At 32.4% G+C, this 27,434-nt stretch overlaps 1 protein-coding gene across 1 annotated transcript in view; it reads right to left on the reverse strand.

Annotated features, from left to right (window-relative positions):
* LOC129220747 (T-box transcription factor TBX20-like) overlaps window positions 1–23,591 on the reverse strand; it is a 37,840-nt gene extending 14,249 nt beyond the window's left edge. Inside the window, exons 1-3 of the mRNA XM_054855176.1 lie at window positions 23,554–23,591; window positions 5,409–5,700; window positions 3,633–3,800 (exon numbers count right to left, since the gene is read on the reverse strand). Coding sequence (XP_054711151.1) covers window positions 3,633–3,800; window positions 5,409–5,700; window positions 23,554–23,576 — 483 coding nt within the window. The 5' untranslated portion in view covers window positions 23,577–23,591. The remainder of the gene's footprint in view (window positions 1–3,632; window positions 3,801–5,408; window positions 5,701–23,553) is intronic.
* Between the last annotated feature and the right edge of the window lie 3,843 nt (window positions 23,592–27,434).

A 27,434-nucleotide genomic window follows, 5' to 3' on the forward strand; every position in this document is an offset into this window, starting at 1 on the left:
CACACAGCTAAAACTCCCTACTTATTTATTTAATTTAATTAATAAATAAGTAGGGTAGACCTGGGCACATTTACAAGGATTTTTTTCAATGAATTTTCTAAATTGTTTGTTTTAAATTAGGAAATTTTAGACAATGCGGTTTCATAAAGCAGTTAATGGAGTCAAAATTGGTACATTCAGTAGTTTCTCAGTTTGTGTTTTTAACCGTTAAAAAAATTATTTTTGAGTCCAAGTCAGTTGCATAAACTTGCCCCGGACACGGGGCACGTTTACACATATTAATTTTGACACCTAAAGTGGTTCTGTTAGTGTTTTGAACAATTTGTCTTATCATCGTTAAAATAAAGCAAACTTATTACACACTGAAAAGTATATCAAGTAAAAGCTGAAGTGGTGTGAAGACAACACTACATGATGGTAACCTATAAGATATGAATGTGCAACTCACTTGAAAATTAAATGTTGATTTTCAAAACTAAATAGCCTGAAAATACTAAAAAATGGTGAGACAATTCGTTGCGGAAAAAAAAGTCAAGGCGCATTTAGAAGTAAGACACAGTAAAAATGTGCTTATAAAGGTGCCCAGACGTCAGCGCGTGAACTTGCCCCGTCGCCAAGTTTGTATTTATTTTATCGTGCAAAAAAATTCAATAACATTTCAGTTCACAAATGCAATTCTCAAAAAAGGATAAAATTCTGCTAATTTTTATATATTTGTTCTGTCTTAACTAAGTATTATTTATTCACAATAAGCTTCAAAACTTTCAACTCAAAATGTACTCGACTTTGTAGAAAGCAGATTATTCTTTCTGCATGCTAGACCGAAGCTTGACTGATGCTCAAAACTTGTGAGGATATTTGCTGGGGAGCAGCATCAATCTGTTATGACCATAGACTAATAATAAGAGTAGACCGAGCTATGGCAACCCTTTTGCTGCTCATAAACCAAACCATGTGACTGGTGGATATCCTAGCAACAGCGGGCGTTAATCGTAGCAGACGATCAACGCCAGCGGGAAATAAAATAAATAGAATTGATGGAACACGGAAGAATGATCTTTTATGGAGTCCGATTTGTAAATTTGTTATTCTAAGTTGTAAATATTTTGTTAATATAGTGAGTTTTTCGTTTAGATAGTATTGTGCATTTTCTTTAGTCAATTTCAGTAACTCTCTAAGCAATAAAAGATGCAAGCGACCAAGAAGAATCAGCAAACGGTAAGATTTTTATTTACAGTTTCAATTTAAGATACCGATTAGTACATTTTTGCGTTAACGCAAAACGTTTACGCCATTTCGTTCACGCCAACGCTGACAGCTCCAAATGAAATAAAAGTTACCGAAAACTGATCAAAAACTATTACTAATGTCAAAATAATGCATAACTAAAAGAAAAACAGTTCAATCTCTGCACCTGGAAGTTTTTTTTTAATGAAAACACATTGTTTTAAAATACATGTCGAGTGCCAAACTATAGATAATGCTGCCATCTAGCAACCATGCTGCCAAAGTCTTCGCCAAGCCCTTCCACTAGTCACATGATACATCTATGAACCAATTTTCTTCATCAGCAAGAATGTGAAAGCTCGGTCTACTCTTATTATTAGTCTATACTAGCCTGCGTGCCCGGCGTTACACGGGCTACTTAAAAAATGAAAGAGATGTCCAATTGATGTTTTTGTATTACTCTGACATCAGTTTCTAAAGCGCTAAGAAGTAAATAAATACGCGTAATGCAAGGTTTGTAAAACACCAGTAGAACATATTTTTGTCAAAATTCTCTTTAACGTTAATCATAGTTATCAATGATACAAGTTATGAGTATTTTCAATTAGCACAAAAGATGAAAATATATGCATTATCAACTATAATCTCTGGTCACTTTAAACTGAATTAAATCTGATAGACTATATCTGAAATATTTATGTACAATTACGATCATCTTTTTACATAAAATGACACACACATTTTGATTGATTATGTGAAACTAAAGCACCAAGACTAAATAAATACCAATAAGCATTAATTAAATACCAAGTCATCAGATTCCAAGATAGCTTTAGTTAGAATCCTTAAAAAAAAATTTTTTGTTCAACTCTGTTTCACTTAAAGAAATCCAAACAATCTTAATTTAACATGTTCTTTTAACGATACAAACTGTATTTCAAAAATAGAAACAGGAAAGAAAAAGAAAGTTATTGCAATTCGAAAACTCACCCATGTAACGGGAAAAAGTTCAACAAAATAAAACATAACAGTCGCACATCCTAAATGTATCAAAATATGAGGCCGGTGAATGATAAACTTACACTACAATCAATAAACATAGCTAAAGAAATAACTTTTATATGAGGAAAAGAGTTAAGAACGTTGAATGTAAAAAATAAAAAAAGGACAGACGATAAAATAAAGGCTATATCCGAATAGAGCAACCAATTTTAAACTAATTTGAAATGAAATTCTGGATGGAAACGTTGTTTTAAGATTTGGACAGCAGCCAAAAAAATCTCTTTTAAAACAATTATTAGAATTTTATTTGCTCATACGCAAAATGGCAACAGGAAAGAAATAAAAATTCCTGAATAACGTTATGCTAATTAACGTTTTAATTGATATCTCCGCTAATTAAAGTCGTACAACTACGAAATTGGTTCTATTGTTTTCTTTGGAAAATTTCGAATTGATCGGTATCTCGTTCGACTCTCGATTCGCAGCGGTTCTCGAGGAGATCGATCTTCAGACAGACAGACAGACAGACAGACAGACAGACGGACGCGAACAGATTTTAATATTATAGTGGATGGTTATGACTGTTGGCTCTCCAGTTATAATTCGTTTTGAAAAAAGGGCACTGAGTAAACGTGCCCTGATCTATTCCACACCCAAGCCTGTTTTTGTGCGGTCTTTTTTTTTGTGCGATTTTTTTAATATGGTTTAGGGAAATTTCACACAAATTTTGACTCAATTGACTAACCTATCTTTAAAACGAGTGCTTAACAATGTGATTTTTTGCAATTTTTTTAATGCAATTTTTTATGTGGTCCCTATCTACCGAACAAGAACAGGTTTGAGTATAAATAAAAACTCGCCAATGTTTTGCGAATCGTTATGTGTTGGACATATGCTTTGAACGACCTTTTTGGAGCCACTGATTGGACCTAGCGAACTCCGAAAATTTCAAAAGAAATTGGAAGGTTTAGTAAAAGCATCAAACGCTCTTTTAAAACATGAAAAATATAACTACAGTAAACTACCAATTATCCGTGGAATAGGTCGGCACGGTAACGAAAACCACGGGTAATCCGAATAATAGGTAAAAAACGATGCTAGTGCATACAATAGCTAAAAATATGAATAACACTCTCACATAAATTTAAATTATAGCTAAAAACACTGTTACATTGCACCGACTAACATTATGTGTAAAACAATATACATGCAAAAGGTAAAAAAGAACAATAACACAATCATAAGTTTAAAAAACTTTTGAAAAAATATGAAAAGACCCGTGGATAATCCAAACAGAGAATAATCCGATCGCCGACGATCGGAAGTTTACTCTATTAACATGGTTCAAAAAGAGAGATAAAACATGGTGAGATAAATAAACTCTTTTTAAAACGGGGACTTACTAGTTGGTTTTGATACGCTGTCACTGCTGTGAATACCGTTTCTGGAAATATATACGTTCTGTATCTTTCTTTTTCCAGGTCTGTTACGATGGGAGCAACATGGCAGTCTGTGCGAAGACGGATCAGATGAATGCGGGGTTGATACTTATGCATCGAGTTAAGCACGATCTGTAAAATATTTTACATTGTACAAAAACATCATGGATATTGTGTTGAGATATTTGACAAAAAAAGCATATATTTTGCTTTGCACATGATAGTTTTATATTTAGTTTTAAAACGAGTAGTAAACAAATTCAAACTTTTAAAACATTTTGTTCATTAGATTTTTTAAATTTTTATTACCTTTGAAATAATGTATAGAGGTGGTATGTTCAAGACTGAACGTCTGTTTTTTTTTTGAAATACCCACTATTAGTTTTTTTTTTTTTAAACAAACACTAAAAAACTAGTTGGAAAGCAATGTATAGGTTTAAAAACATTGCAACAATAAATTCGGAGGGTGTTTGTTAGAGTTGAGAGGTCTAATTTGTTGCTCCAAGTTATGTCTTGCACTTGATATGGTAAACTTCATTTAGAAAATAACGACTGAAAGAGATATTCGTAAAAAATTTTTTTGCTTAAGTAGTCAAACTGGTAAAGTATTTGTACCAAATCAGATAGTTTTTAACTTTTAGCTCTAAATAATTTTTATATATTTAAAAATGTAAAGAAAAATGTAGTTAATTTTTCTCGCATTTGACGATGAAATCTCGTGTCAAATAATTCCTTAAAATATTTACTCTAAGCGAGTTTCTGCCGTGCATGCATTTCTTAACATCGTGCAAAATTTTAAATCCTTATATATAGAACTGGAAAAAAAACTAGAAACAAATAAAAACATAAAATAAATAAAATAAAACAAAAAGTAATCAAAATAAAACAAAAATTATTAAAATAAAATAAAAAATAAGCAAAATAAGTTCAAAAAAAATAATAAATAAATAAAACTGGTTAAATTAAAAAAATTAATTACATTAAATATTAAGCACAAAGTAACTGAGAACAATAAGCAACAATAGGTAAAAATAAATGAAAATAAAACTAAAGATTTAAGGAAAAATAAAATTACATTAAGGCTAGAATTTAAGAAAAAAAAGGAACAAAAAGTAATTGAATTTTTTTGAAAAGTTTTGGTTGGTTGGTTTATTTAATTTTACTGGCACAAGAGCCCTTGAGGGCTATACTGCGCCAAACGTTTTCTTTATTTAATATTATTCATATGACGTCATGATATTGTAAAAGTAAATTTGTTTTGAGGTAAAAGGTATAAAACTTCAGTACTTTAAAATAAGAAGTGGAAAACATGTAAATATTAAAAGCATTTAAATGGATAAAATAATAGGTTGACAATAACCTTGATTAACAAGAAAAGGACAAAATCACATTTTGACGACACAAACACTAAATTAAGAAGGAGAAACCAATCTCCTGGAGGAAGGAGAACAAATTGCAATGGGGTGAGTCCCCCAGCAACTCATTCAAAGATGGATTAAAATAATTAAAATATTTAAAACGAATTTGAATAAAATTTGGGCAGTTTTTTAAAATGTGTAACACAGTCTGATTTACATTACATGTAATGCATGTTGGAACTGGTTCACGACATAAGCTGCGAAGTTTTGAGTTGGCATGATATGAATGGGTATTGAAACAATGATCACAATTGAATTGATTTTCAAGAGAGAAAAAAAAAAAAAAATCAAAATTTATCACTATTCGCATGAGAATACTCACATGTCCTTGTTTGTCCATCTCGTTATTTGTCAGTTTCACCTTTTCAAAAGAAACCACCTGTTTCCGCAGTTGTTCGGCACTAAAGGGTGAATCTGGATGCGTGTACAGACGAGCAGGAGACGGCGGGTCTGCTTTCCCAGCTACCAACCACGACGATCGGTGGTAAGCGTACCTGTACCTTTTTTGGTCCACTGGCACAATGTCCAGCAGTACCGCGTACTTGGTGGACAAGCCTGATGAAGAACAAAAGTCAAATCCAGAGAAGGAGATACGCAGAGTTGGGAACATTCTCCTAGGGAAGATAAGAAATTGGATGAGTTACTAAACAATTAATTTGTTGACGTTACAAATCAATTGTTTAGTAACTCATGACGTTGTTTTGGCACTCTTAGCTTCAATGAGATGATATTTGCCTCCAGCTCGGTTATTCCAGACTAATGAGCCCATAACAAGGACGAAACTGCAGTCTCTGGATGGCATAACCGGACTGTCGGTATATTGTATATTTCAAATATCTTGTTGTTTTTATAAATATCACCCGAGAGACACAAGCCCCTTTTGCACAGTGAGTAGTTTGCACTACGCTACTCCAGGGTTCACCGTATATGCCACCACATGCGGTTTAATCCGTTGGACGGGACTTTGAAGACAGCTCTGTTTTCGAATCCAGACCAGAAACCGAGCAGTCCCTGATCCAGATCTCCCAGAAGCATTGATTTGGAATAGGAACTTGGAGAACTTTGTGACCACAACAGATTTAGCGTGTACCAGTCACCATTAGCGAATACGGAGGACCTTCGACTAGCAGGCATCGAAAACACGGCCTTCCAGTTATGAACCTAACACCTTACCGATCAGATCACTACAGTCAATGATTATTGAGCAGGAAATAAAGCAGATGGAAGCATCTCCTAAAAATTGAGGCCCCGACATGAACAAGAGTCCGCTATTGGCCTCAACAGATGCATGGCAACATCGCGTGTTCTCAACTCCACTGCGCAGCTGTTATTAGTACTATTCGATTTGTCCACGGAATTCAAAAATTCCTATGCAATAACAGAAATTAACTATCTCAGTCGAGATGATTGTTCATTGCAGGTATGAAAAAATGTGGAACAACCCAACTAATAACAACGAATAACTTCATGCACAATCCTTTCACTTTAGGTACTCTGGTTCAGCGATACAACTATGTTCTCTGGTTCAATTGTCCTCGTTCAACAATTGTTTGCTAGATGCGTAGTATCGTCACGCATCAAGTGGAACTTTGATCTTGGATGTTATGTAAAATTTCCTCTACCTTCAAACCTTGTAAATCAATTCTCAACCTGTATTGACAGGATCCCTGCAGTTAGACAGTCAGTACTGCTGCGTAAGCGCAGTGAAATAGGTCGCAGATTCAATGTCCGTCTTCGCCCTGGGTGGTGTTCAGTGCTGTAGAAGTAAAAGTAGCAGAAGGGCAATGTAAATAAATTTAAAAGAAGAGGGTATACGCTGAAACTTTCAAGGGTAGACAGAATAAAATGTAGATAATAGGTAATTGAACTTTTTATTCTTTTAAAAATGCATCCCATATAGCAGGGCGAGATACATATTAATCTAGAATGTATGATAAACATATAAAACTTAATGTAAAAAAAAAAGAATCAAATTAAAAAAAGACAGTTGTGTCTATCAAATACTGCTTGACAATACTTTTTTACATTACTATTTTACAAAATCATTAAAATAAAATAATATCTTCAAAAAGCAAAGAGAATGTATTCTTATTCAAACGAAACCAAAAGTTATTTTTCTATACTGCCATATACCCTCCAATACAGCTCTAGTGGGTTCTTTTCTTGCCTTTGTCATGAATATTTTATTCTGAACATTTTATTAAGTGTGCTATCTGTGCTATGTAGTACTCACTGCAGAGCACGGTAAAACGACTGCAATAATAATAACAACAATGACTACTAATTATAATAATGACAACAATAATAATGAAAGCAACAACAAAAACAACAACAATAATAATAATGATGATATTAATTAAAAAATAAGAATTAGGAGAAGAAGGAGGAGGAGAAAAGAATAATAATATTAATAATAAAAATAACAATAGTAAAATAATAATAATAATACTAATAATAACAATAGTAAAAGAATAATAATTATTATTATTATAATATTTAATAATGATTATAATAATAATAATAATATAAAAAAATAATATTAATAATAATTATTGTTTTTTAAATTATTATTATTGTTATTATTATTATTATTATTATTATTATTATTATTATTATTATTATTATTATTATTATTAATTATTATTATTATTATTGTTTTTTAAAAATTATTATTATTATTATTATTATTGTTTTTTTAAAATTATTATTATTATTATTATTATTATTATTATTATTATTATTATTATTATTATTATTATTATTATTATTATTATTATTATTATTGTTGTTGTTGTTGTTGTTGTTGTTATTAACTGTTTGAAGAAATAAAATGTTTTTTGAGTTCATTTAGAATTTGTGTGGCTATGCGATTGCTACGTGCCATTAATTAGTCTGAATAGAATTTCGTCTGAACCTTGGCTTGTTTTGCTCTTTTTGATTTTTTACTCAAATTTTCATTATTATATCTGTTTATAGCATGTGATAAATGTATCATCCTTTTATTATTACGCTCCCTAATGTTTGTTAACCTGTCAGACCAAACGCTTTTTAGTCAAAAACTCGCACACAGAAAACGCGAACTGTAAAACATTCTTCTCCTGCATGGTACAGTTGTTGCACAGAAACAAAATATATGATGAGATATCTGCTTCTTATATTTAATGAAATAATAAAAGCTTTTGTCTCACACACATTTTCACGAGGATTACAGCAGTCTAAAATAATAAGATGCACGCACACACACACACACACACACACACACACACAAATCACAATTTTTATGGCTTTTTAAAACTATATTTTTTCCGAAAACAGACCCCGGTTTTGGCCTGAGCAAAGAAAACATTGGTCAAAGAAAACAAACCCCCACAATACTTTGCATTGTAATATAACCTCCCCCCCCCCATCCCCACAATAGTTTATGTTTTAATTTTTTTAAAAAGGGATATTTTCACATGTGATAAATGAAAATTAATTACATTCTACTGAAGCTAAGTGCAGAGAGAGGAACTCGCAGACTTATGCCGTTCTGAGATTTAATTGAGTACTATTATGCATCTTTTTAAAATGTTTAAATTTTCTGAATAACTGTCCGAATTTTAAGAAAGGTATAAAAATAAAATAGCAGGATTTAGGTAACCCATAATTAGAGCGGCTCTGCAAAATACTTTCCCGAGCGGAAACCATGGCCTGACTAAACCATAACTGTATTCCATAAATAAAGATTTCGCTATAATAATACTTCTAAATTTCACAATTTCATAACATGCAGGCGGTTTTGTTAAATAATGTGCAACATAAATTTGTGATTGCATAAAGAATAATAAAAATTCTTCTGAGGTTCAACTTGTTCGAGGCTAGCAAAGTAATAACGTACGAAAGAAGACAATAAATTCAATTCCTTATCTAATATTCTGAACTTTACCTTTTTTCATGCGTAAACTTAACCTCAGCTATTGGCAGATAAATTTGATCTTATGCGCTGAAATATAAGAAGAGATCGGGCAGGGGAAGGGAACTTGCGCTCAGTTTGCATCTGAACCATATTTCGTTCTCAAACACACATTTCTCGAATCAGCGCATATGCTATTTTACTGAAGAAAAAGGAGCAAGAAGGGAAAGCAAACAAAGAATGAAACATAAAAATATGCACAAAAATTTGCGTCCATTTCAGCTTCTTCCTTATCTTTCCAGGAAAATCTCCATCGCAATTTTTCGAATATTTTTCGCTCCGCGCTAAAAAATCACGTGATGCTTTTCGGCCAGATCGTGGAGTTCAAGGCGCTAGAAAATAAAACTTGGTTTCGAATTGCGAACTGAAGTGAAGTAAGTCAAGTTCGCCGTGTTTTGCTGATGAAAAAAAGTGAAAGTGCATAAAAGTGTTGAGAACGTTTGTCTATTGTTAAAAATTTTGTGCTAAATAAAAAAAATTGAACGTTTAAGAATGTTGAAAGTAAAATCTTTTTCGCATTATATTAATTTATAAAAACTATTATTTGTGCAAAACAGGTAGAAAAAAGCTTAATTACTCTACAAACGATTTTAAAAGGAAAAAAAATGTTTGCGTAGAATTGTTGGTAATTTCTCTTTGAAGACAAAACGAAACTAAGAAGTAACAAGATTGCATTGACTTCGAAACAGTGAATTATGCAATACATAGTAAAACAATAGACTATGTTTACTGCAAAAATAAAACAAATTAGTTTGAATTTTGAGATTTTAGCTTAAATTATGTTTTCGCAATCACAAATTGATGTAGACCCTATTCTTTGGGTGCTTTGTTTCCACTGATGGCTTTTATCGCAACCATAATTTGAATTCAAAGCATAAAAATTCAAATGAATGCCAGGGACTGGATGCTGTATGTTTTGCGCTAGATACTGTGTTCGCGTAAAAAAGATTGTGTTAAGTCGAGAAGGTCCTTTATAAATTATTCAATCTCAAGTCCATGGACGCCTGCATTAGAAAAATAAAATCAAAGGGCCCCGAAGCGGACGTAATTCAACGTCAATTGAAAACAATAAGCAATTCGTGATGGCTCAATAAACAAAAAATAAATAAAATAAAAAAAAAACTAAATTCATAAACAAATTAAGTATGAAAGATTAATTAAATAAACAGAAATTAATCAATGAATAAATGAAGCTTTAAATAGCAATAAAAAAAGTACAATTTAAAAAACAAATAGCAGTTCGTAAAGAACAGAAGTCATTAAACATGTCATTGCATTTTATTCAATAAAACTTAAGTTGTAAATACATAGCGAAAAAACAAGTAAGCAAAGATTTATGTGGAAAAATACACAACAAGTCTGCATGCAAGGAATATTAATACAATTTTTTTTTTAAAGTTCAAAAGGCATTTAACAAAAGCAAAAAAAAAAAAAAAAAATATCTAAAAACAATGCTTTGAGGTACAACAGAAAACCAAGTTTGCTGAAAACGCAACACGGTGGTAAAACTTTCTGCTCGATAAACTTGATTGTTATTCATGATTTAAGACCAATCCAAGGGGATTTCTACACATACTCTGATACAGATCATGTATGGATAATTGACTCGATTAAGTATTTTACAAACTAAATCAGTATAACATAATTATTTTCAGCATTTTTATTAGCTCCGATGAACGTGATGACATTTAAATAGTTTTCAGTGGAATTCAGTTGGTTCTCCTCGGACTGTTAAACAAAGAAAAGAAGTCTGACTTGTTCCATTTTCCCTTTTTTCTCAGATTTATACGGAAAAAACTACATTAAATGTGGAGCAGAATAGAGGGGCGGAGGCGTTGGCTGGGGGTGATCCCGTTAAAAGTGCTCTAGCGATACCATAATTTCTCACCCCGTCGTGGCAACATCTGCGGAGCCTCAGCAGCTCACTCCTCCCCATCCTTGTAAAAGAACCCCCTTTAACACGAGCATCTCTGCATGAGCCGTCCATGCGTGTAACATTACGCGCTAAGGTACGAGCTTAAAAGGATAGGGGGGATGATTTTCCATAAAGAAGAAAACACGGGGCGAGGGGAGGCAAAGGGGGCCCGTGCCCTCTTTTCCTAAGTTGCTGATCGGCCCTAATGTAGTTACCCCCACAGGAGTGTCAGCTTTGGCCAACATTAAGTATGTAGACATAAGCCGGAAGATGCAAATTGAAGTTTTGCGAGGAACTACTTTGCTCCGCGGAACCATATTTTCCATCATACTCATCATTGGGTGTAGGGAGTGAGGCGGCATTTGTTTTCTTTCTGGGTTCGGCGCCTTCTCTCTTTAATTATATGGGTGCTGGGTTTTGCCTTTGGTGTAGGTTGTGTTTTAAGTCGCGGTTTCTGGCGTTCTTTAATGCGAGAGCAGTATGCAAGTAATGCATGAATGGTTGCCGTAATGTTGATGGAGTTCTCGCCAAAGTTGGCTGCAACATTTTTTTTAATTGTTTTTCTTCTGTTCCGTAATCGTATGCAATCTTTTGAGTTTTACATTTCTTTTGGACTTGATAAGGAAATGTTTTCCTTGAAAAAGAAATGTTTTGTTTTCAAATCTGGTGAAGAACACAAAGTAAAAACTGCGAATGGAAAAAATATATTGAGTGACTTTCCAAAAGAAAAAATCAAATTCCACAATCATTTTTCATTCTGGAAAAAACATTCAAACCTAATCCTACTATAAGACCTAGTCAAACCAACAGTAATCCAATTTTTTTTTTCGTATGAAAATATGAATTTCGGTTCCTGCAAACTGATGATGATAACATATTTTTGTATTAACTATAAAATCTCGCAATATAGCAAAGTCAGAGTTCAGATTCACGGAATGTTTCTTTTAAATTCCATTTTAATTATATCAGTAAGCACTTAAAAATTTAGGTACACAATAAACCACATTTTGAATACAAAGGTAAATGGTAGCAATGTTTAACCTTTCTAATGATCAGTTTTAGAATGAACGGCTGATTTCAATGTTAAGGGTGGAATAAGATCTTAGAGGAAACATTATATGTTACATAGTAGGCTGATTAACAATTTCTTGTCATAGTAAGCTGATCATCAATTTCCTTCCACAGTCGGCAGATCAACTATTTCCTTCCGTATTTGGCTGATTAGTTATTTTTCCCATAGTAGGCTGATCAACTAATTCTTTATGGGATAGGTTGATCAACTATTTCCTTCAATTGTAGGCTGATCAGCTATTTCCTTCAATTGTAGGCTGATCAACTATTTCCTTGTGTGGTGGGTTGATCAACTATTTCCTTCCGTGGTAGGCTGATCAACTATTTCTTTCCACTATTTTTGCCAATTGTTAGTTTTACTAATTTAAGTATTTAAAGAGTAGTTATTGAAAAACAAAACGAAAAAAAAAACATCAGTTAAATTAATGAAGTCAAATCATTCGACTGTTTTCAGTATTCATTAAAGAAAATGAAAAGATTTACTTTCTCAGTAATGTTCTATTGATTGAAATAATTCAACAATATATTTTAACAATAAATAATACCTGACTATAAATATGAAGGGATACTGATTTAAGAAGAAGCACTGATTTAAAAATGGAATTATCTAATAGTTTCATAAAATAAATATAGTGAAAGCTCATAACCGCCAGCGGTTGTCAGTTTATCTCAAGTGAATTTAGAAATTCTTTGTCTATCCTCACTTAACTGGTACTACTGGTTATTTATTTTCAGAAATAAATTTTACGAAACTTAAAAAGTTTCTACCACACGTTTGTTATACGAAACAGAAGCAATAATAAAATGAATCCAGTAAAAATTAATTTTACAAATTTTTTAAGTAACCATACGATTGTAGACTAAACAGGTCTTTCCCAATTTAGAATTTAAAAAGTCACTTTGTTAATCTGAAAGAAATAAAAAAACACGACCCAAAGTTAATGATAACCACTATTTTTTTCTTGAAGCAGACATAATTAATTTTAAAATGAATTGTATTAACTTGTACAGTAAAAAGCAATACAAATTTTAGGTTTCATTTTTTTTTTTCACTTTGTTACAAATGTTAGTAAACCTCTAAAGCTTATTTGGTTAAACCATAAAAACGTTTTTATTAAAACTTTTATTTGAATTATTTCGGGGTGATCCTTCTGCTTGCAGGAAGCAAAAATAAAGAACTTTAAATGAAAAAAGATCAAATAGACTTTGCACCACAATAAGATTAAATTGAAAAACCAACTTAAAAACAGCACAATTTAGCGCGAAAATACCGCATATAGCTATTTCAAGGCTATAATGAAACCTCTTTATCAGTGCAAAAAACTCTGCCCACAACCAGAAAGTCGTGGGAGAACTGAACGTCAACCACGTAGACCCCGGTATTTTTACCAAATAGGTCAACCATTAGGAATTCCCGACGAGAGACAATAACCAACCAATCAGCGAACTTTAATAAAGAACTTTGAGTCCAATTCGTAGTAAATTTGTCTGTGATTTGAATTCTCAGAGCTGTTATGCATTTTCAACGCTATTGAGTTGCTTGATGTTTTTCTTTTAATCATATCAACAAGTAACCCACGAAACAAAGTTCCATGCTTCATAAAATTACACTCAGTAATACATCTATTTTGATTTATAACATTTTTAAAGCCCACGTAAGTCAAGCAGTTCACGGTTTAACGGCCAAAATATCCTTTCAACATTCTATTCAAATTTATTTGTGAACGTGTTTTTCTCAAATTTAGTAGGTACTTATTTTGGTTTTACTGTTTTTTCAACCGAGTTGTATTCAACTTTCATTTATGCTTATAAAAAATACCAATTTTTCCTTCTAACCTACAACAGACCTTTCAGAGTTATTGCTCATAAAAATACTTGGGCAGCATTTATATTAAAATACAGTATGTCAATCGAAAGTCAAAACTTCAGGCTACATAGCCATTGGTATTTTACAAAAGGATAAAACAATGTGGGATTTTATGGATAGTTTTGTGGTATTAGTAGTGATCTCGTTTCAGATGAACTTGATGAACTGCGTAGGGTCGGTTGTGCACAATTTGTGAAATCGCTTTCGCTTCCAGGTTCTGAAACATTGCCCTAGTATGTTGTTTGGGAAAGTACACTGGAGTTATAAGTGTACATTGGAACATAATAGCCCTTCATATCAAAAATATCCGTTTTGCAAAGAGTCGCCGTAAAGGTTCAAATTATTTTCTGGTTCTATCTAACTTTTACACTTGAGCACAGCAAACGTTTGGATACTTCAAGAGATTTTTGTCTCATGAGAATTAATGGTTTATTTACGTTTGTTTTTCACTTTAATCATAGTGTAGCACAGAGCTTATCTGATCATTTCTCACTTAATGATGGTAGTGTAGACTAGTATTTTGACTTTTTAAAATTAATTTTAGTAGTTACCTTCAATTAATTACATTTTAAACCGATTCTCCGTTTAATTTTGTGCATACGAAAGCATCAATTGTTTGTACGTTTAAAAATATTTTGCTTTCGAACAAAACGAAGAATATTACGCGTCTCGTTAAGAATATTACGTGCATATCATTAGGAGTTAAAATGCAATTAAAATTATACTGAAATGCATCAACAATATAAATTTAGTTTTATTATACCTTTTATGTAAAAAGATAAAGTTAAGTTACAACCTAACTTGAGAGAAAAGTTTTCTTTCTTTTTTAAATCTATGTTGTAACATTTTGTATCTTTCGTATTGAATCTAGTAATGTTCTGAAGAAGACTAAGCAGCGTTACTTTGAATTCTACAGCTAGGGAACAAAGTGAGTCTTATTCTTTCTTTCTGACAGTTAATTTGTACCGTAAAATGTCCATTCGGTTACATATTTATTAATGATAAAAATTAAAAAAAAAAAAAAAAAAAAAAAAAGATTTTTTTCCTTCTTGTAACTTCAGACAGATTAAGTTTTGAAATCATTATTTCATTCTTTAATTGATTTTTTCTTATTTTTCTTACAAAATTTTCTTAAAAAGCTTATCTTTTCATTCTGTTCCGCGAAGCGGAAATATTTTAAAACCTTTCATAAAAAACTTATGCATAAACCATTGATTTTTTGTTATATATAAATAAATTAGGAATTAATGAAAAATATATGATTGAAGGAAGAAATTATTAAAATTGACTTTTTTTTTTTTTTTTTTTTCAAAATTCAAAAGTGAGAGACATGATTAGAGGCGTTTAATGTCAGAACCAGCTGATCCACGAATTTTCAAAAGTGTTTTTTTTTTTCCTTCATAATTTGATATTTCTTTGTGTAAACTATCAGGATACAAAGCAATTTGGAATCAATCCCTGCCAATCAGGTCGAAAACCACTGCCGAAAACCGTTTTACTTTAAAACCAGCTCATACCGTGTTTTTTACCTTATGGCTTTTTTTATAAAACGTGCGCGTAACATCAACAACATTATTATAATGAATTGAAAACTAGAAATTTAGTGTGTGAAATGTTTTTTGTCTTTTTGGGACTTTTTTTTTTAATGAATTGTTTTTGTTGGGTCAGAGGGAGGAAAGTGGGTCCGCGGGCTATATTGAAAAGCACTATTTTCTCTTTTTTAATTAAAATATTTAGTGTACCTTTTTTTTGGGGGGGGGGGGGGTTAACAACAATTGAGATGATAGCAAGTATTTTTGTTTCAGTTTTAAAGACTGGCAACAAGCTAAACGATAGAAAAATATTTGTTTATATTTATTCCATATGGAAAGTAGTTTATGCTTTTGATAAACCTCTTTCAAAAATCCTAATTAACAGGTGCAAGACACAATTTTTAATACGGACTAAAAGCGGATAATTAAGAGAGTTGATATCTCTCTCTCTCTCTCTCTCTCTCTATATATATATATATATATATATATATATATACACGTATATATGTGCATTTGTGCATTTATTTCCCTGTACTCTTATTTCGAATTCTTTTATACATACCCTAATTTATGAACTAGCCCCACTTTACACCGCCATGGGGGAAAGTGGAGCTATCAAAACCTGTTCCTCAAAACGTGACTCTGGGATAAAACATTAAAAAAAAAGGTTCTGCTTCATTTTTAATGTATATGAACCCAATGTTTATTAAAAGCATTCATAGTATCATTAAAATAAATTTAATAGTCTAATTTTAGAATCTTTTCTGAAAAAAAAAAAAGCTTAATTTTAGACCCATTTCACTAGACCCTACTAAATGGCAAATTTGCACAATTTTCATGAGAACGAACCAAATAAATTTAGAGTTTAAACTTTCTGATCGCCAGCTACCTAGCTTTTCGCCAAAACTTGCCAACCTAGCCCTATTTCCGACCTTACGTTAGATGATTATGCCTTTTTCCCTCAGCGGGTGGAAACGGTGGAAAAGAGAGAGCGAAAATTTTCATTTTTGAAATGTAGGAGGCACTTTTATGTATCTCTTAGCGCCTAACGAGTTAAGACAGGAATAAGAATATGTGCGTTCCTTCTGAACCGCACTCACGATATTTCACTCGGCACACCCCCGCTACCACTCTTCCCAGAGGAGACAGGGGGAAGTTTATCTCGTGTGTTAAATCTCGAGATCGGGGGATGATATTATTGCAGGTGGTGACGTCAAAATAGGTAGGAATAGGAGGAGAAAGTGTTGAGTTGAGTGGAATTCACAGTTTTATTATTATTACAGGAAAACTTCTTTAACTCGGCCCTCGTTGATCTGAACCTCAGCTTAATCCGGATCAAGTATGTAGTTTTTTGTTTTGAACTTTGTATTCACATAAATATTAATTTGAAAAATATGACTGCAAGAACGTTTACTGCAAACTTCCAGTACACAATCCCCCAAAAGATCTATTATTCATAATTGATGAGTAATTGATTTATGAAAGTCGTTAAATAGCACTTTTTACTTGCTAGCTTTACAATATACTTGCCAAGAAAGGCCCTAAAGCAAAGATGGCCCAAGCTAAAACAGAATTGCCTACAATAGTTGAGTTATCTACAATTCTTGCAACGCTACACTATCCAGAGACTGCATTTCGCCTCAAACAGTGCGGAAAGCCGTAAAATATCTAAAAAACCTAATAAAGAAGAGAGAGCTATTTTTTCCCACTGGTTGCTAAAAATGTCTTTCAGAACAGTGAAAAGTTGGCATTCTTGAATCACGTAATGACTCAGGAAATTTTTCGCAAATACACATGTTTCTCACAGGAAACTGGTTGGAAACCCATTAAATCCGGGAACGTTACCCGGAAAAATCCTGTGATGCTTCGGAATTTTCTCACAGTGTAGTTCGTAAATAAAAGCAATCAGCTATGGCAAGTACAACTGTTCCATTTCCCCTAACAATAAAATAGAAAATTCTAATAAAATTGCCCTAAATTTATAATGCAGTTTTCTACGACGAATTTTAATTCCTGGCTAGAGACTACACTACCTTTTTGCAAGTGATTTTTCTTCTTTCTTATTTTTTTCTTTTTCTTTTTTTAGCAAAACTGCTTTTTTTCGCAGACTTACTGCGAAAATCTAGCTTTGATTGTTTGATCTCTTCCCCCCCGCAAAAAATGTTCATATATCTTTTCACTTTGGTAATTTATGCGTAAAGCACGTCCTAATTCTTGAGTGTTCATTTTGCATGACAATTTAACACGTTGCATATTTCAAAAGGACTATAAATATTTAGAATATTCCTCACATGCCGGATGCTGCTTTCTTTTTACTGATTTGAGATCCTTAAATTAGTGTCAAGAATAACCATAAATTCAGCTGGGAGTAGATTTCCGTGATTTATCCAAGGTATCCATCAAGTTTCCCCTTTAACCTGTGAGGGAAACGCATCAACTTTGGCATTTTACTAATTTGTTACTCTACACTCGATTAGTTTTTGCAGAACAAGAAGGAGAATTTACGGAGGAAGATTTGAAATAAGTTTAGCACATTTACGTATATGTTTGGACTATATGGGAGAAAACACAGGATTCGTGACATTTTCGATTTCCGAACTTTGATTTGAAAGTTTTAGGGGTTTTGAACACATTTTGAATGTTTTTGAAAACACTCTTTGTATTTATAATATGTGTGTCTGTCTGTGTCAACATTTTTTTGGGGCAATCGAATTCAAAACGTAATACCTGGAATCGAGCGAAATATGGTGCTCGTGTGCATTAGTGCTGCTGATTAGTTTTTGGAGTTTATTTATTGCTTTAGAGAGGGGATGAAGCAGACGAAATTTTTTCTCGTTTAACGTGATTGTTATAATTCAAGAAGTGATGTAAGGGTTAACATATTAGTTGTGATGCATATTTGCATATGTACTTCGGTAGGAGCGGGTGCTGATTAATTTTTCGGTTTAAGAAGGGTGGTGCGATTGAACATTTTTCTCGCTTAGCATGACTGCTATACCCCATGACGTAGTACGAGAAATCACACAAAAATTGGTGCGGAGTAGTAGTCCTGGCCCCACAATGTAGTCCCGTAAAAATTTTTAGGTCCAGAGATTTTCTCTTTAGAATCTTGATCTGTAGGTGTTCTAATGTGAGAATATCTTGGGTAGACATGTTGAATCCTGCGCGAAATAATTTTACAGGCCATCAAAGATAGCGGCCATTTTGGTTCACTTGCTCATTACGTTTTTCGCAACGGGCGTACCTACAAATTTATTTTTAGTTTTGAACTGCAGTTTTTGGAGTTAAGGAAGTCAATTAATGTATTAATTATGTCATAAAATCCGGTCTAGCTGTTTCTTCAATTTTACGTGGAGGTATCTCCGACATTTGTTGTTGAATATTCTAGTTACTAAAAAGGGTACAAAAATTAATAAATAATCCAAAATGCTCATTTTAAACTCCTGTTTATCACATGCATGTTTCTTCAACAACACAATAAACGAAAAATACAAGATTAGTTACTTTTAAAAAAGGTTACGATCTGTTTTTGCATTGCATGTTATTGCACTACGACGAACGTCTGTATCATTTGCCGCAGCCACTCTTTTTGAGCAATTTTTATCAGCCCAGTCTATGTGTGGAAAAATTTGTAGATCTGCATCTTCTCTTGAGTTATTCTAATTAAGCTCTTCAATGATGTGTCTCAAATCTCCTATGAAAAGTATTGCAGATTGCTTCTTCATTAACTGTTACACCACTAGCAATAGCTGAAAATGTAGCATTTTTGACATTTCTTCTATTTCCTTGCGTGCTAGTTACTGTAAATTTTCCTTATTTGATACTGAAGACCAGAATTTTTCTACCTGCATAGGTACTAGTGTTTTTCTGTCAATTACAGCAATGTTTGTTCTGCCCTTAGTTGATTCTCTTCTCATCTTTTCGAATTATTTCACAACATGCTGCGAATAACTATCGAACACAAGATGAAGTTCATGAAAAGAGCATACAGGAATGAATCCGTGCAGAACTTTGATGATAACTTCGCCAAAAGTTTTCTTTATTTGGCGGACTTGTGACATGAAATATATAACGAGGGCAGTTTTTATTGGGGATACTTTGCTAAATAAAAAATGTTCTGGGAACGGATATTTCTGCAATCTAGCTTGGTAGGTGAATCACCACCGCCAGGGGCTTGCACGGGGGGGGGGAGGAAATAAGAGAAACCTGTTTGCCCGGACCTGAGCCTGAAGGGGGCCTATTATTTTTAAAACTAGGGATGAAATATGTGCTTAAACAATATGGAAAGGCGGCCGAAACATTTGTGGGCATTTGTGACGGGCCCCAAATTTTCTGTGCACGCCCCTGACCATCACATAATGTGTTCGTTGGAAACAAGTCATGAGCTAAAATATTTTTAATGCATTCTCCCCTTTCTTTCGCTATTTCCATGTCTCTGTACCCTTGTTAAAGCTGATTCTTCCCCATTAGCTTAGAAGTGATATTTTATGAAGAACTGTGTGCCTCAAAGCATGGTAGGTTGACTTTGGAAAGTAAATCAGACAATTTTTGAAACAAAATGTATCCAGTCTAAACTGGCGGTACTGTTATGATCAATGATTCATAATGCTGAGAAGGCGAATCTTGACACTACCATTCACAAATTGTTTAGTGAGAAAGCTGTAAAGTTGCTCTGTTTCAGAAATATCATAGGGATTTACATGTTGATGGATAAAATCAACAAGTCTTTTGACATTTTCATCAAAATACTGGCTACGATTGCTATAAAAATAAGGATGCGGGACACTCTCACAGTGATCCATTAAATGAGAACTAGTAAGACCACGAAACACATTGCATATCATTAAAATTTCATGATTCTCTAAATGCCACTCGGCAACATACTTTTTCTCGTCTGCTCTGCAATTTCTCCGGCACTTTTCTGTGACCGTTGAATCGTTTGTTCCAATTTCATCTCTGGCTTCACAGCATTGAATTTTAACAACAAATTTACCTTGAATGAATTTTTCTTACAGGTAGGGACACTCATTTTCTAGCGCCCTTATCCTCTCTACGTACCATGTTTCATATAGTAGATAAATGATGCAATCAAATACACGAAAGACTGGAAACAGTAATTCAACAGTTTGAACGTATAATTTGTAATTTTCTTCGCGATCAGCAATAATCAAGTGTTTTACAAGTGATACCAGTGAACGAAACACTTTCCAACACTTGCACAGTTCTGATTTGTCACTACATCCTTTAACAAAAACTCAATCTCTGTTTTCAAGCTTTCAATATTTGTGCGTAGCGATTGAATCATTATTTGACTTTTTTCCTCATCCATTGAGCCAAGAGCATCCTGAACCGTCTTTACTCGCTTAGCAGAACTTCTCTTGTAGTCTAAAATCAACATCTTATAATGATTTTCTCAAGATTATCAATGATTTTCTGCAGTCTTCACAGCCTCTTGTGAGCTAAAAGCAGCAGCAAGTACTTTTGGAGATAAATGACTAAAAAAAATCCAACAAAGGGTCATTTTTTCTTTTGGAAGCACAGAAAAGAATCCTTTCATTATACGTTGTTACGAGAAATAATTTTGTTTCATTTATAAAAACCAATGCATTTTCATCTACATTGAGCATTAAGCATCAACTCTTTTATTTCTGAAAGAATAAATCCATGCCCAGCATTTAACAGAGGCTTTAATATTTCATTTGCCTTTTTAAACAGTTCAAATTTTGAAGATAGATGTTGCGCAGACTGTGTATTGGTTTCTCGCTCATACTTTCGAACATAAGAACTTATACAGTTTGGATGTGCATATGAATTCGCAGCAGAAACATTCATATCGCTGTTAAGATCTGCTACTCTGTCAAAAACTTCGTCTTGATTTGGACCTCCTTCAGTACTTTCTGATTTTTCTAAAATATTGTTTTCACTTTCAAAATAACTTGTCTGTGCATTTTTTCTACCATTTTTTTGGCGTTTTTCTTCTCGTGTATTTCTTAAAGCACTAGTTGCTGCAATGACACACTATATTTTCTTGCCGCGTTTTTCAATATTGCGTCTTTGCGTATTTCAGCAGCTTCCCGAACTCGTTTTTGGTCGAAGAACATAATTTTTCTTTTGATTCCTTTTGACAAACTACATATTCGTTTGTTAAAACTGTCTTCAAGATGTCTTCAATTGCCTACCAAAACTTTCTGAACTCAGTTTAGAAATATCAGCCATTGCTAAAATAGTTATTGTCACAGAAAAACATGAAACAAAAAGTTTTTGGAACTGTGGAACATTTTTACTCGAAAACAATTACTTTGATAGCAGACGATAAATAACCTTGAACAGCGTGGACCGAGGGGGGGGGGGGAATCCCTATAGCCACTGGTTTTAACATGAATGCAAATTTTAATACAGTAGCTTATGCATATGAAAGGGCTGTTTTGATCAAAAAATCCCCTTCATAAGGTATTTTTGATCAAAAAATCCCCTTCATAAGGTACTTTTGATCAAAAAATCTCCTTCAGAAGGTATTTTCAATCAAAGAATCCCCTTCAGAAGGTATTTTTGATGGAAAAAATCCATTCAGAAGGTTTTTTTTTTTTTTTATCAAAAAACCCCCCTTTAGAAGGTATTTTTGACAAAAAAAAACCCCTGCAGAAGATATTGCTGGCTACGCTGGTGACCTTGAAAAATATTGTTTTACATAAAAGGTTTTACACTTTAAAATCGTTTGGTTTTATTAAGAGTTATTAATTTTTGTACACTTTTAAGTAACTAGAATGTTAAACAAAAAAACGTTAGAGATACCTCACGTAAAAATTGTAGAAAAAGCCAGAGCGGTTTTTATGACATAACTATTACATTAATTAACTTTCTAAGGCCCAAAAATTTCAGTTCAAAACTAAAAATAAATTTATAGGTACGCACGTTGCGAAAAACGTAATGAGCAAGTGAACCAAAATGGCCGCTATCTTTGATGGCCTGTAAAATTATTTCGCGCAGGATTCAACATGTCTACCCAAGATATTCTCACATTAGAACACCTACAGATCAAGATTCTAAAGAGAAAATCTCTGGACCTAAAAATTTTTACGGGCATACATTGTGGGGCCTGGAATATAGTGTTAAAGCTCTATCCTGAAGCCCTATTCTTCAGCTTAATGTCATCAAAAGTGTCCTATATATGCTTTTTTTTAACTTCAATTAAAAAAACTTTCCAGGGCAGAGCCCTCAAGGCCATCTAATATCATCTAAGATCGTCTAAAAATGAGTTTTAAGAACTTCTAAAAACTTCCTGTGAAAAGGGTACCTATCAGTAAAGCGTTAAGAGATGTGCTACTATTGTGTTTTCAAGGTTACAATTCTGGAAAAAATTTCAAGGAAGAGCCTTCTTTTTTGTAACATTATTGAAGATCGTCCAAAAGTACGTTTTTGGAGCTTCAATATCGAGAATATGCCGAGGGAGAGTTCCTGCACCTCGGCTCAAGGAGGGAGCGATCGCCCCAATCTCCCGTCCTTTTCATCCATCCTTGCCGTTACAAGACGAAATGAAAGCAATGAGCTGTCTTGATTGCTCGAATAAAGAAACAAATAAAACGAAGCAAGGACTTTGTATATGCGTCCAAGATACATAACGGGGCTATCCATGTCGTCTCTTTTTTTTCAGCATTTTTGACCGCGCTCCCCCATTTATCTCAAATTTCACACCTAACCTAACTACCTCCTCTTCCCATGTGACACGCTATTTTTTATACACCTCCCGAAATAAAAATTTCGTGATGTCATACTTCTTTTTACTTCCTTACCCCAACTCACAAACTATCCGAATTTTACTACCTCAAAGCTTGACATCATTTCTGTACCTTAAATCAAGAATATCATAAGTCACATAATCACTACTATCAAGAAATCGTAAAAACGTTTCTCTGGTGCGTACAAGGTTGGGGCTCTCGTTCTTCGACCACTGGCAAATAATCATAAAGGATTTTTTAAAATATAATTACGTTGTTTTGACTCAGTGGCGATTCTACAAGCAGTAATAATCTGAAAATCACTATTTTTCGATCTATAGTTTGACTCTGAGGTACCGATTTGTGGACGGCCTCAAAAGGGATATTTCAATAAGAAAACATTCAATGGCCATACCTTCCCGTTTTGGTGATAATCATCTCTGTTCCTAGCTCATAAAACTTCTCCCAAAGGTCCTTGGTTTCCAAAACAGCCTCCACGTTTCGAAGTTCGTCGCAGTTGCACTTGTTCTGTAGTCTCGGGTCCTTTGGGGCCGCAGCCTGCTTATTTGGAGATTTCCCATCAGACGATTTTTCCACTGGAGAGGACACGGACCTAAGGACATCCTCGGTCTTGTGTGCTTGAGAGCCATCTGGAGATCGTGTAACGCTTTGAATGAACTGACCAGGACTTGTTGTTCTCTCCACTAATTTTTCTGGAGAAACAAAAGCAAGTTTTGAAACTTGAGTCTTGTCTTTTTTATCTTTAGTAAAAGAAATGTAAGAACAATATTTATCTTGGGAAAATAGAAGAGCAAAAGTTTTAAAATTTGAGTCTTAGTTTTTCATATTAAATGGGAGACAATTTGAACTGAGGTATGAACTGTCAGTTAGTTTTTTTGAGGAGTTAAGGACAAAAGTTTTAAAACCTAAGTCTTGCTTTTTATATTTAATGAAAAAAAAATTGAGATTAATGTGCGAATACTTTGTTTTTGGAAAATAAAGAGTGAAACTTTTTATTTCAGTATCAACAGGAGAAAACTTCAACTGAGGTATGAACTGTCGGTCAGACTTTCTGAAGAAATAAAGATTAAAAGTTTTAAAATCGGAGTCTTGATGTTTTCTCTTTAATGAAGAAAATTTGAAATTGATGCAAAAACACTAATTTTCTTGGAAAATAAAGGAGCCAAAATTTTAAAAATCGAGTATTAGCCTTTCTGTTTCAATAGCAGAAAATATGAGCTGAGGTACGAACAGTGTTAGTTTTTCTGGGCAATGAAGTTACAAAGTTTTGCTCTTTCTCTTTTATAAAAGAAATTTGAGATTCCTATGCGAATACTTTTCTTGAAGAAAAAAAAAATCAAAAATAGTCAAAGTTAAATCTTAGCTTTTCATTTTTAATAACAGAAAATTTCAACTTAAGTATCAACTATTTGTTACTCTTTCCGGGGAAATAAAGACATAATATTTTAAAACCGGAGTCTTGCTTTTTTTCTTCTTAATGAAAGAAATTTGAAACTAAGTTAAGAACATCAATTTTCTAAGAAAATAAAGAAGCCGAACTATAGAAGTTGAGTCTTAGTTTTCAGTTTTTATAGGAGAAAATGTTACGTGAGGTGCAAACTGTGTGTTATTCTAGCGAAAAAAAAAACATAAAAGTTTTAGAAACCCGAGATTTGCTTTTTTCTATTAAATGAAAGAAATTTGAGGTTCATGAGCTGAAATTTCAAAGTTGGTTTCAAAGTTAAGGCTTAAGTGGTGCATGATGGAATTACGTTTAATTCATAAATTTGTATTATGCTGTCATGGGAAGGCCAAGAACAGTATCTGCTTTTTCTTTTTCATTTCTGTTATCTGTTTTACTTTAGCTTTATTGTACAATCTTGTCCTATTTAGTTTACCCTGAAAATAAAACTCGAAAAGAGAGTCGAATTCCAACATTTTTCTATTAGGGAATCAAAAACACGTTTCTTCAAATATCTCAAAACCTCATTTTTGTAGATTTTTACTGTTGTACCGTTATGAGTAATATAATAGATTTGACAATAAAAATGAAAAAAAAAAAACATGCTTTATTTTTTTTTTTAAAAATGCAAAATTGATTTGAAAAGGAAAAAATAATAAATTGAATACAGATATTCTACTTGTACAATCTCAAATGCATTTGTTAAATAAAGAAATATTATGGGTCAAAAAGACTTTTGAGAGTCTGAAATGTCTTCGTTTGCTAAAAAAATTATATATTCCTTAAAAAAGGTCTACAATATGAAATTTATTCGTCAAATAAAAAAAATGTGTTTCATAAAGAAATTCTGCAATATTTTTCGTGAAGAAATTCAGCAATCTGAAGTGTATTCGCTATATAAAGAAATAATATGTGTTATGAAGAAACCCAGCAGTCTTAGATGTACTCATTAAATAAAGAAATAATATGTTTCATAAAGAAATTCGCCAATCTGAAATGTATTCATCAAATAGATAAATGATCCAGTACACAAACAAAGAATAATACGTAATCTAAAATGCAAAAGGAAAATCAAAGAATAATATAATAATAATAATAATAATAATAATAATAATAATAATATATATATATATATATATATATATATAAAATAATAATAAAAGTGAAAAATATTGAAAAGACCACACCAAGAGCCCATAGATGCGCAACGCAGCAAAACTAAAAAGCCACGGCTGATGAGCTCTGGATTCACTCTTTTTCTATTCCTACTTAATAGCTGTTTGCATTTTTCCTTTTTATCATCATTTGTTATTTATAATTTGTTAAATATTTGTAATTCTGTTTGCTTAATTTTATATATATATATATATATATATATATATATATATATATATATATATATATATATATATATATATATATATATATATAAATAAATAAAATATATATATATATATATATATATATATATATATATATATATATATATATATATATAGATATATATATAATTTCTTTTTTTTGATAAAAGAATTCGTTCCTCCGAACAGGGAGAGTAAACCCTAAGTAGATCTCTTAAGGTTTTAAAAATCATGAAATGATTTTTTAATCTACATGCTACAAACAACGTAGGGTTGATTTCATACACTGGCACTGTATAGCTTGCAAAAATTATAAGACAAGGAATCTGTATAAATGGGAGGAAAAAATATTTCTAAAATGTTGCAGATATGTACCAATTCACTTTGCGCTCTACAGCGGGCATAGCGATCAGTTCATTCAATGTCAGAAGCAATTTTTTATTGATAAAATTACGATTTGGTGATACAGTGAAACCTGTTTACGGCGATACTGTTGGGACCTAAAATATTTTTGTTATAGACAGGTTATTGTTATAGTCAGTTTAATTATTTATGCAGACATTTCCTGGGGCAAAAAAAAAAAAAAAAAAAAACGTTATAAATAGATTTATTGTTATAAACAGTATTGTTATATACAGGTTTCACTGTAACTAATTAAAAATGCAAGTAATAATGGAAGTAACCTCATTATGTATAAGATTGAAAGTTTGTACTGTTATGCGGCCGATGATCTATTATATGAGCATACTATGGGGTAAGGGAGAGTGGTGTACCTTGAGACACTTTTTATATTTTAATTTTTAACGTCAATTATTTGAATCAAATTTAAAATCTAAAAGTCACAATAAAATACATCAACATACTTCTATTCAATATATTTTTTAAAATTCAGATAGTTTGAAAATAAAATATTGCCTGCCATTTAAAGTAAAAGTTCCAAGCTGTCCCAAGGTACAACATCCTATTGTACCATGGGGCATATGCTGTTGTACTATGGGAAAGTCTTCATGATTCGTTAAACAGCCATATACTTAAACCAATTTAGCACCAGAAAACGAAAAAAAAAAAAATCCATGGTAGCGAATTAAATTATGAATAATTAATTATGTATTATGAATAATGATGAATTATTATGTAACATTAAATGTGTTTAAAACACTACATAAGATTAGAACGTTGTTCCATATTCCTAAACAAATCTTAAATATTAAGAACTATGCATATAATGTACCGTGGAACGTGTTCTAAGGTACAAAATGTTTAACTGTCCCAAGGAACAATCTCTACGTTGTTTAAGAAAAACCAAAATGATGGCCAATCAGGATGCACTATCATTATTTTCTCATAAACAAAATATTTAAAGTACTACTCTTTTATAATAAAATAAAGTTCAATTGATTAAACGTAATAATACAAAGACAGAAACTGAATTAAAAACGAAAAAATATTTACTTTGGAGTCATAAAATTTTCT

The sequence above is a fragment of the Uloborus diversus genome, chromosome 4 (genome assembly GCF_026930045.1).
Source record: "Uloborus diversus isolate 005 chromosome 4, Udiv.v.3.1, whole genome shotgun sequence".
In the NCBI taxonomy this organism is placed as follows: Eukaryota; Metazoa; Arthropoda; class Arachnida; order Araneae; family Uloboridae; genus Uloborus; species Uloborus diversus.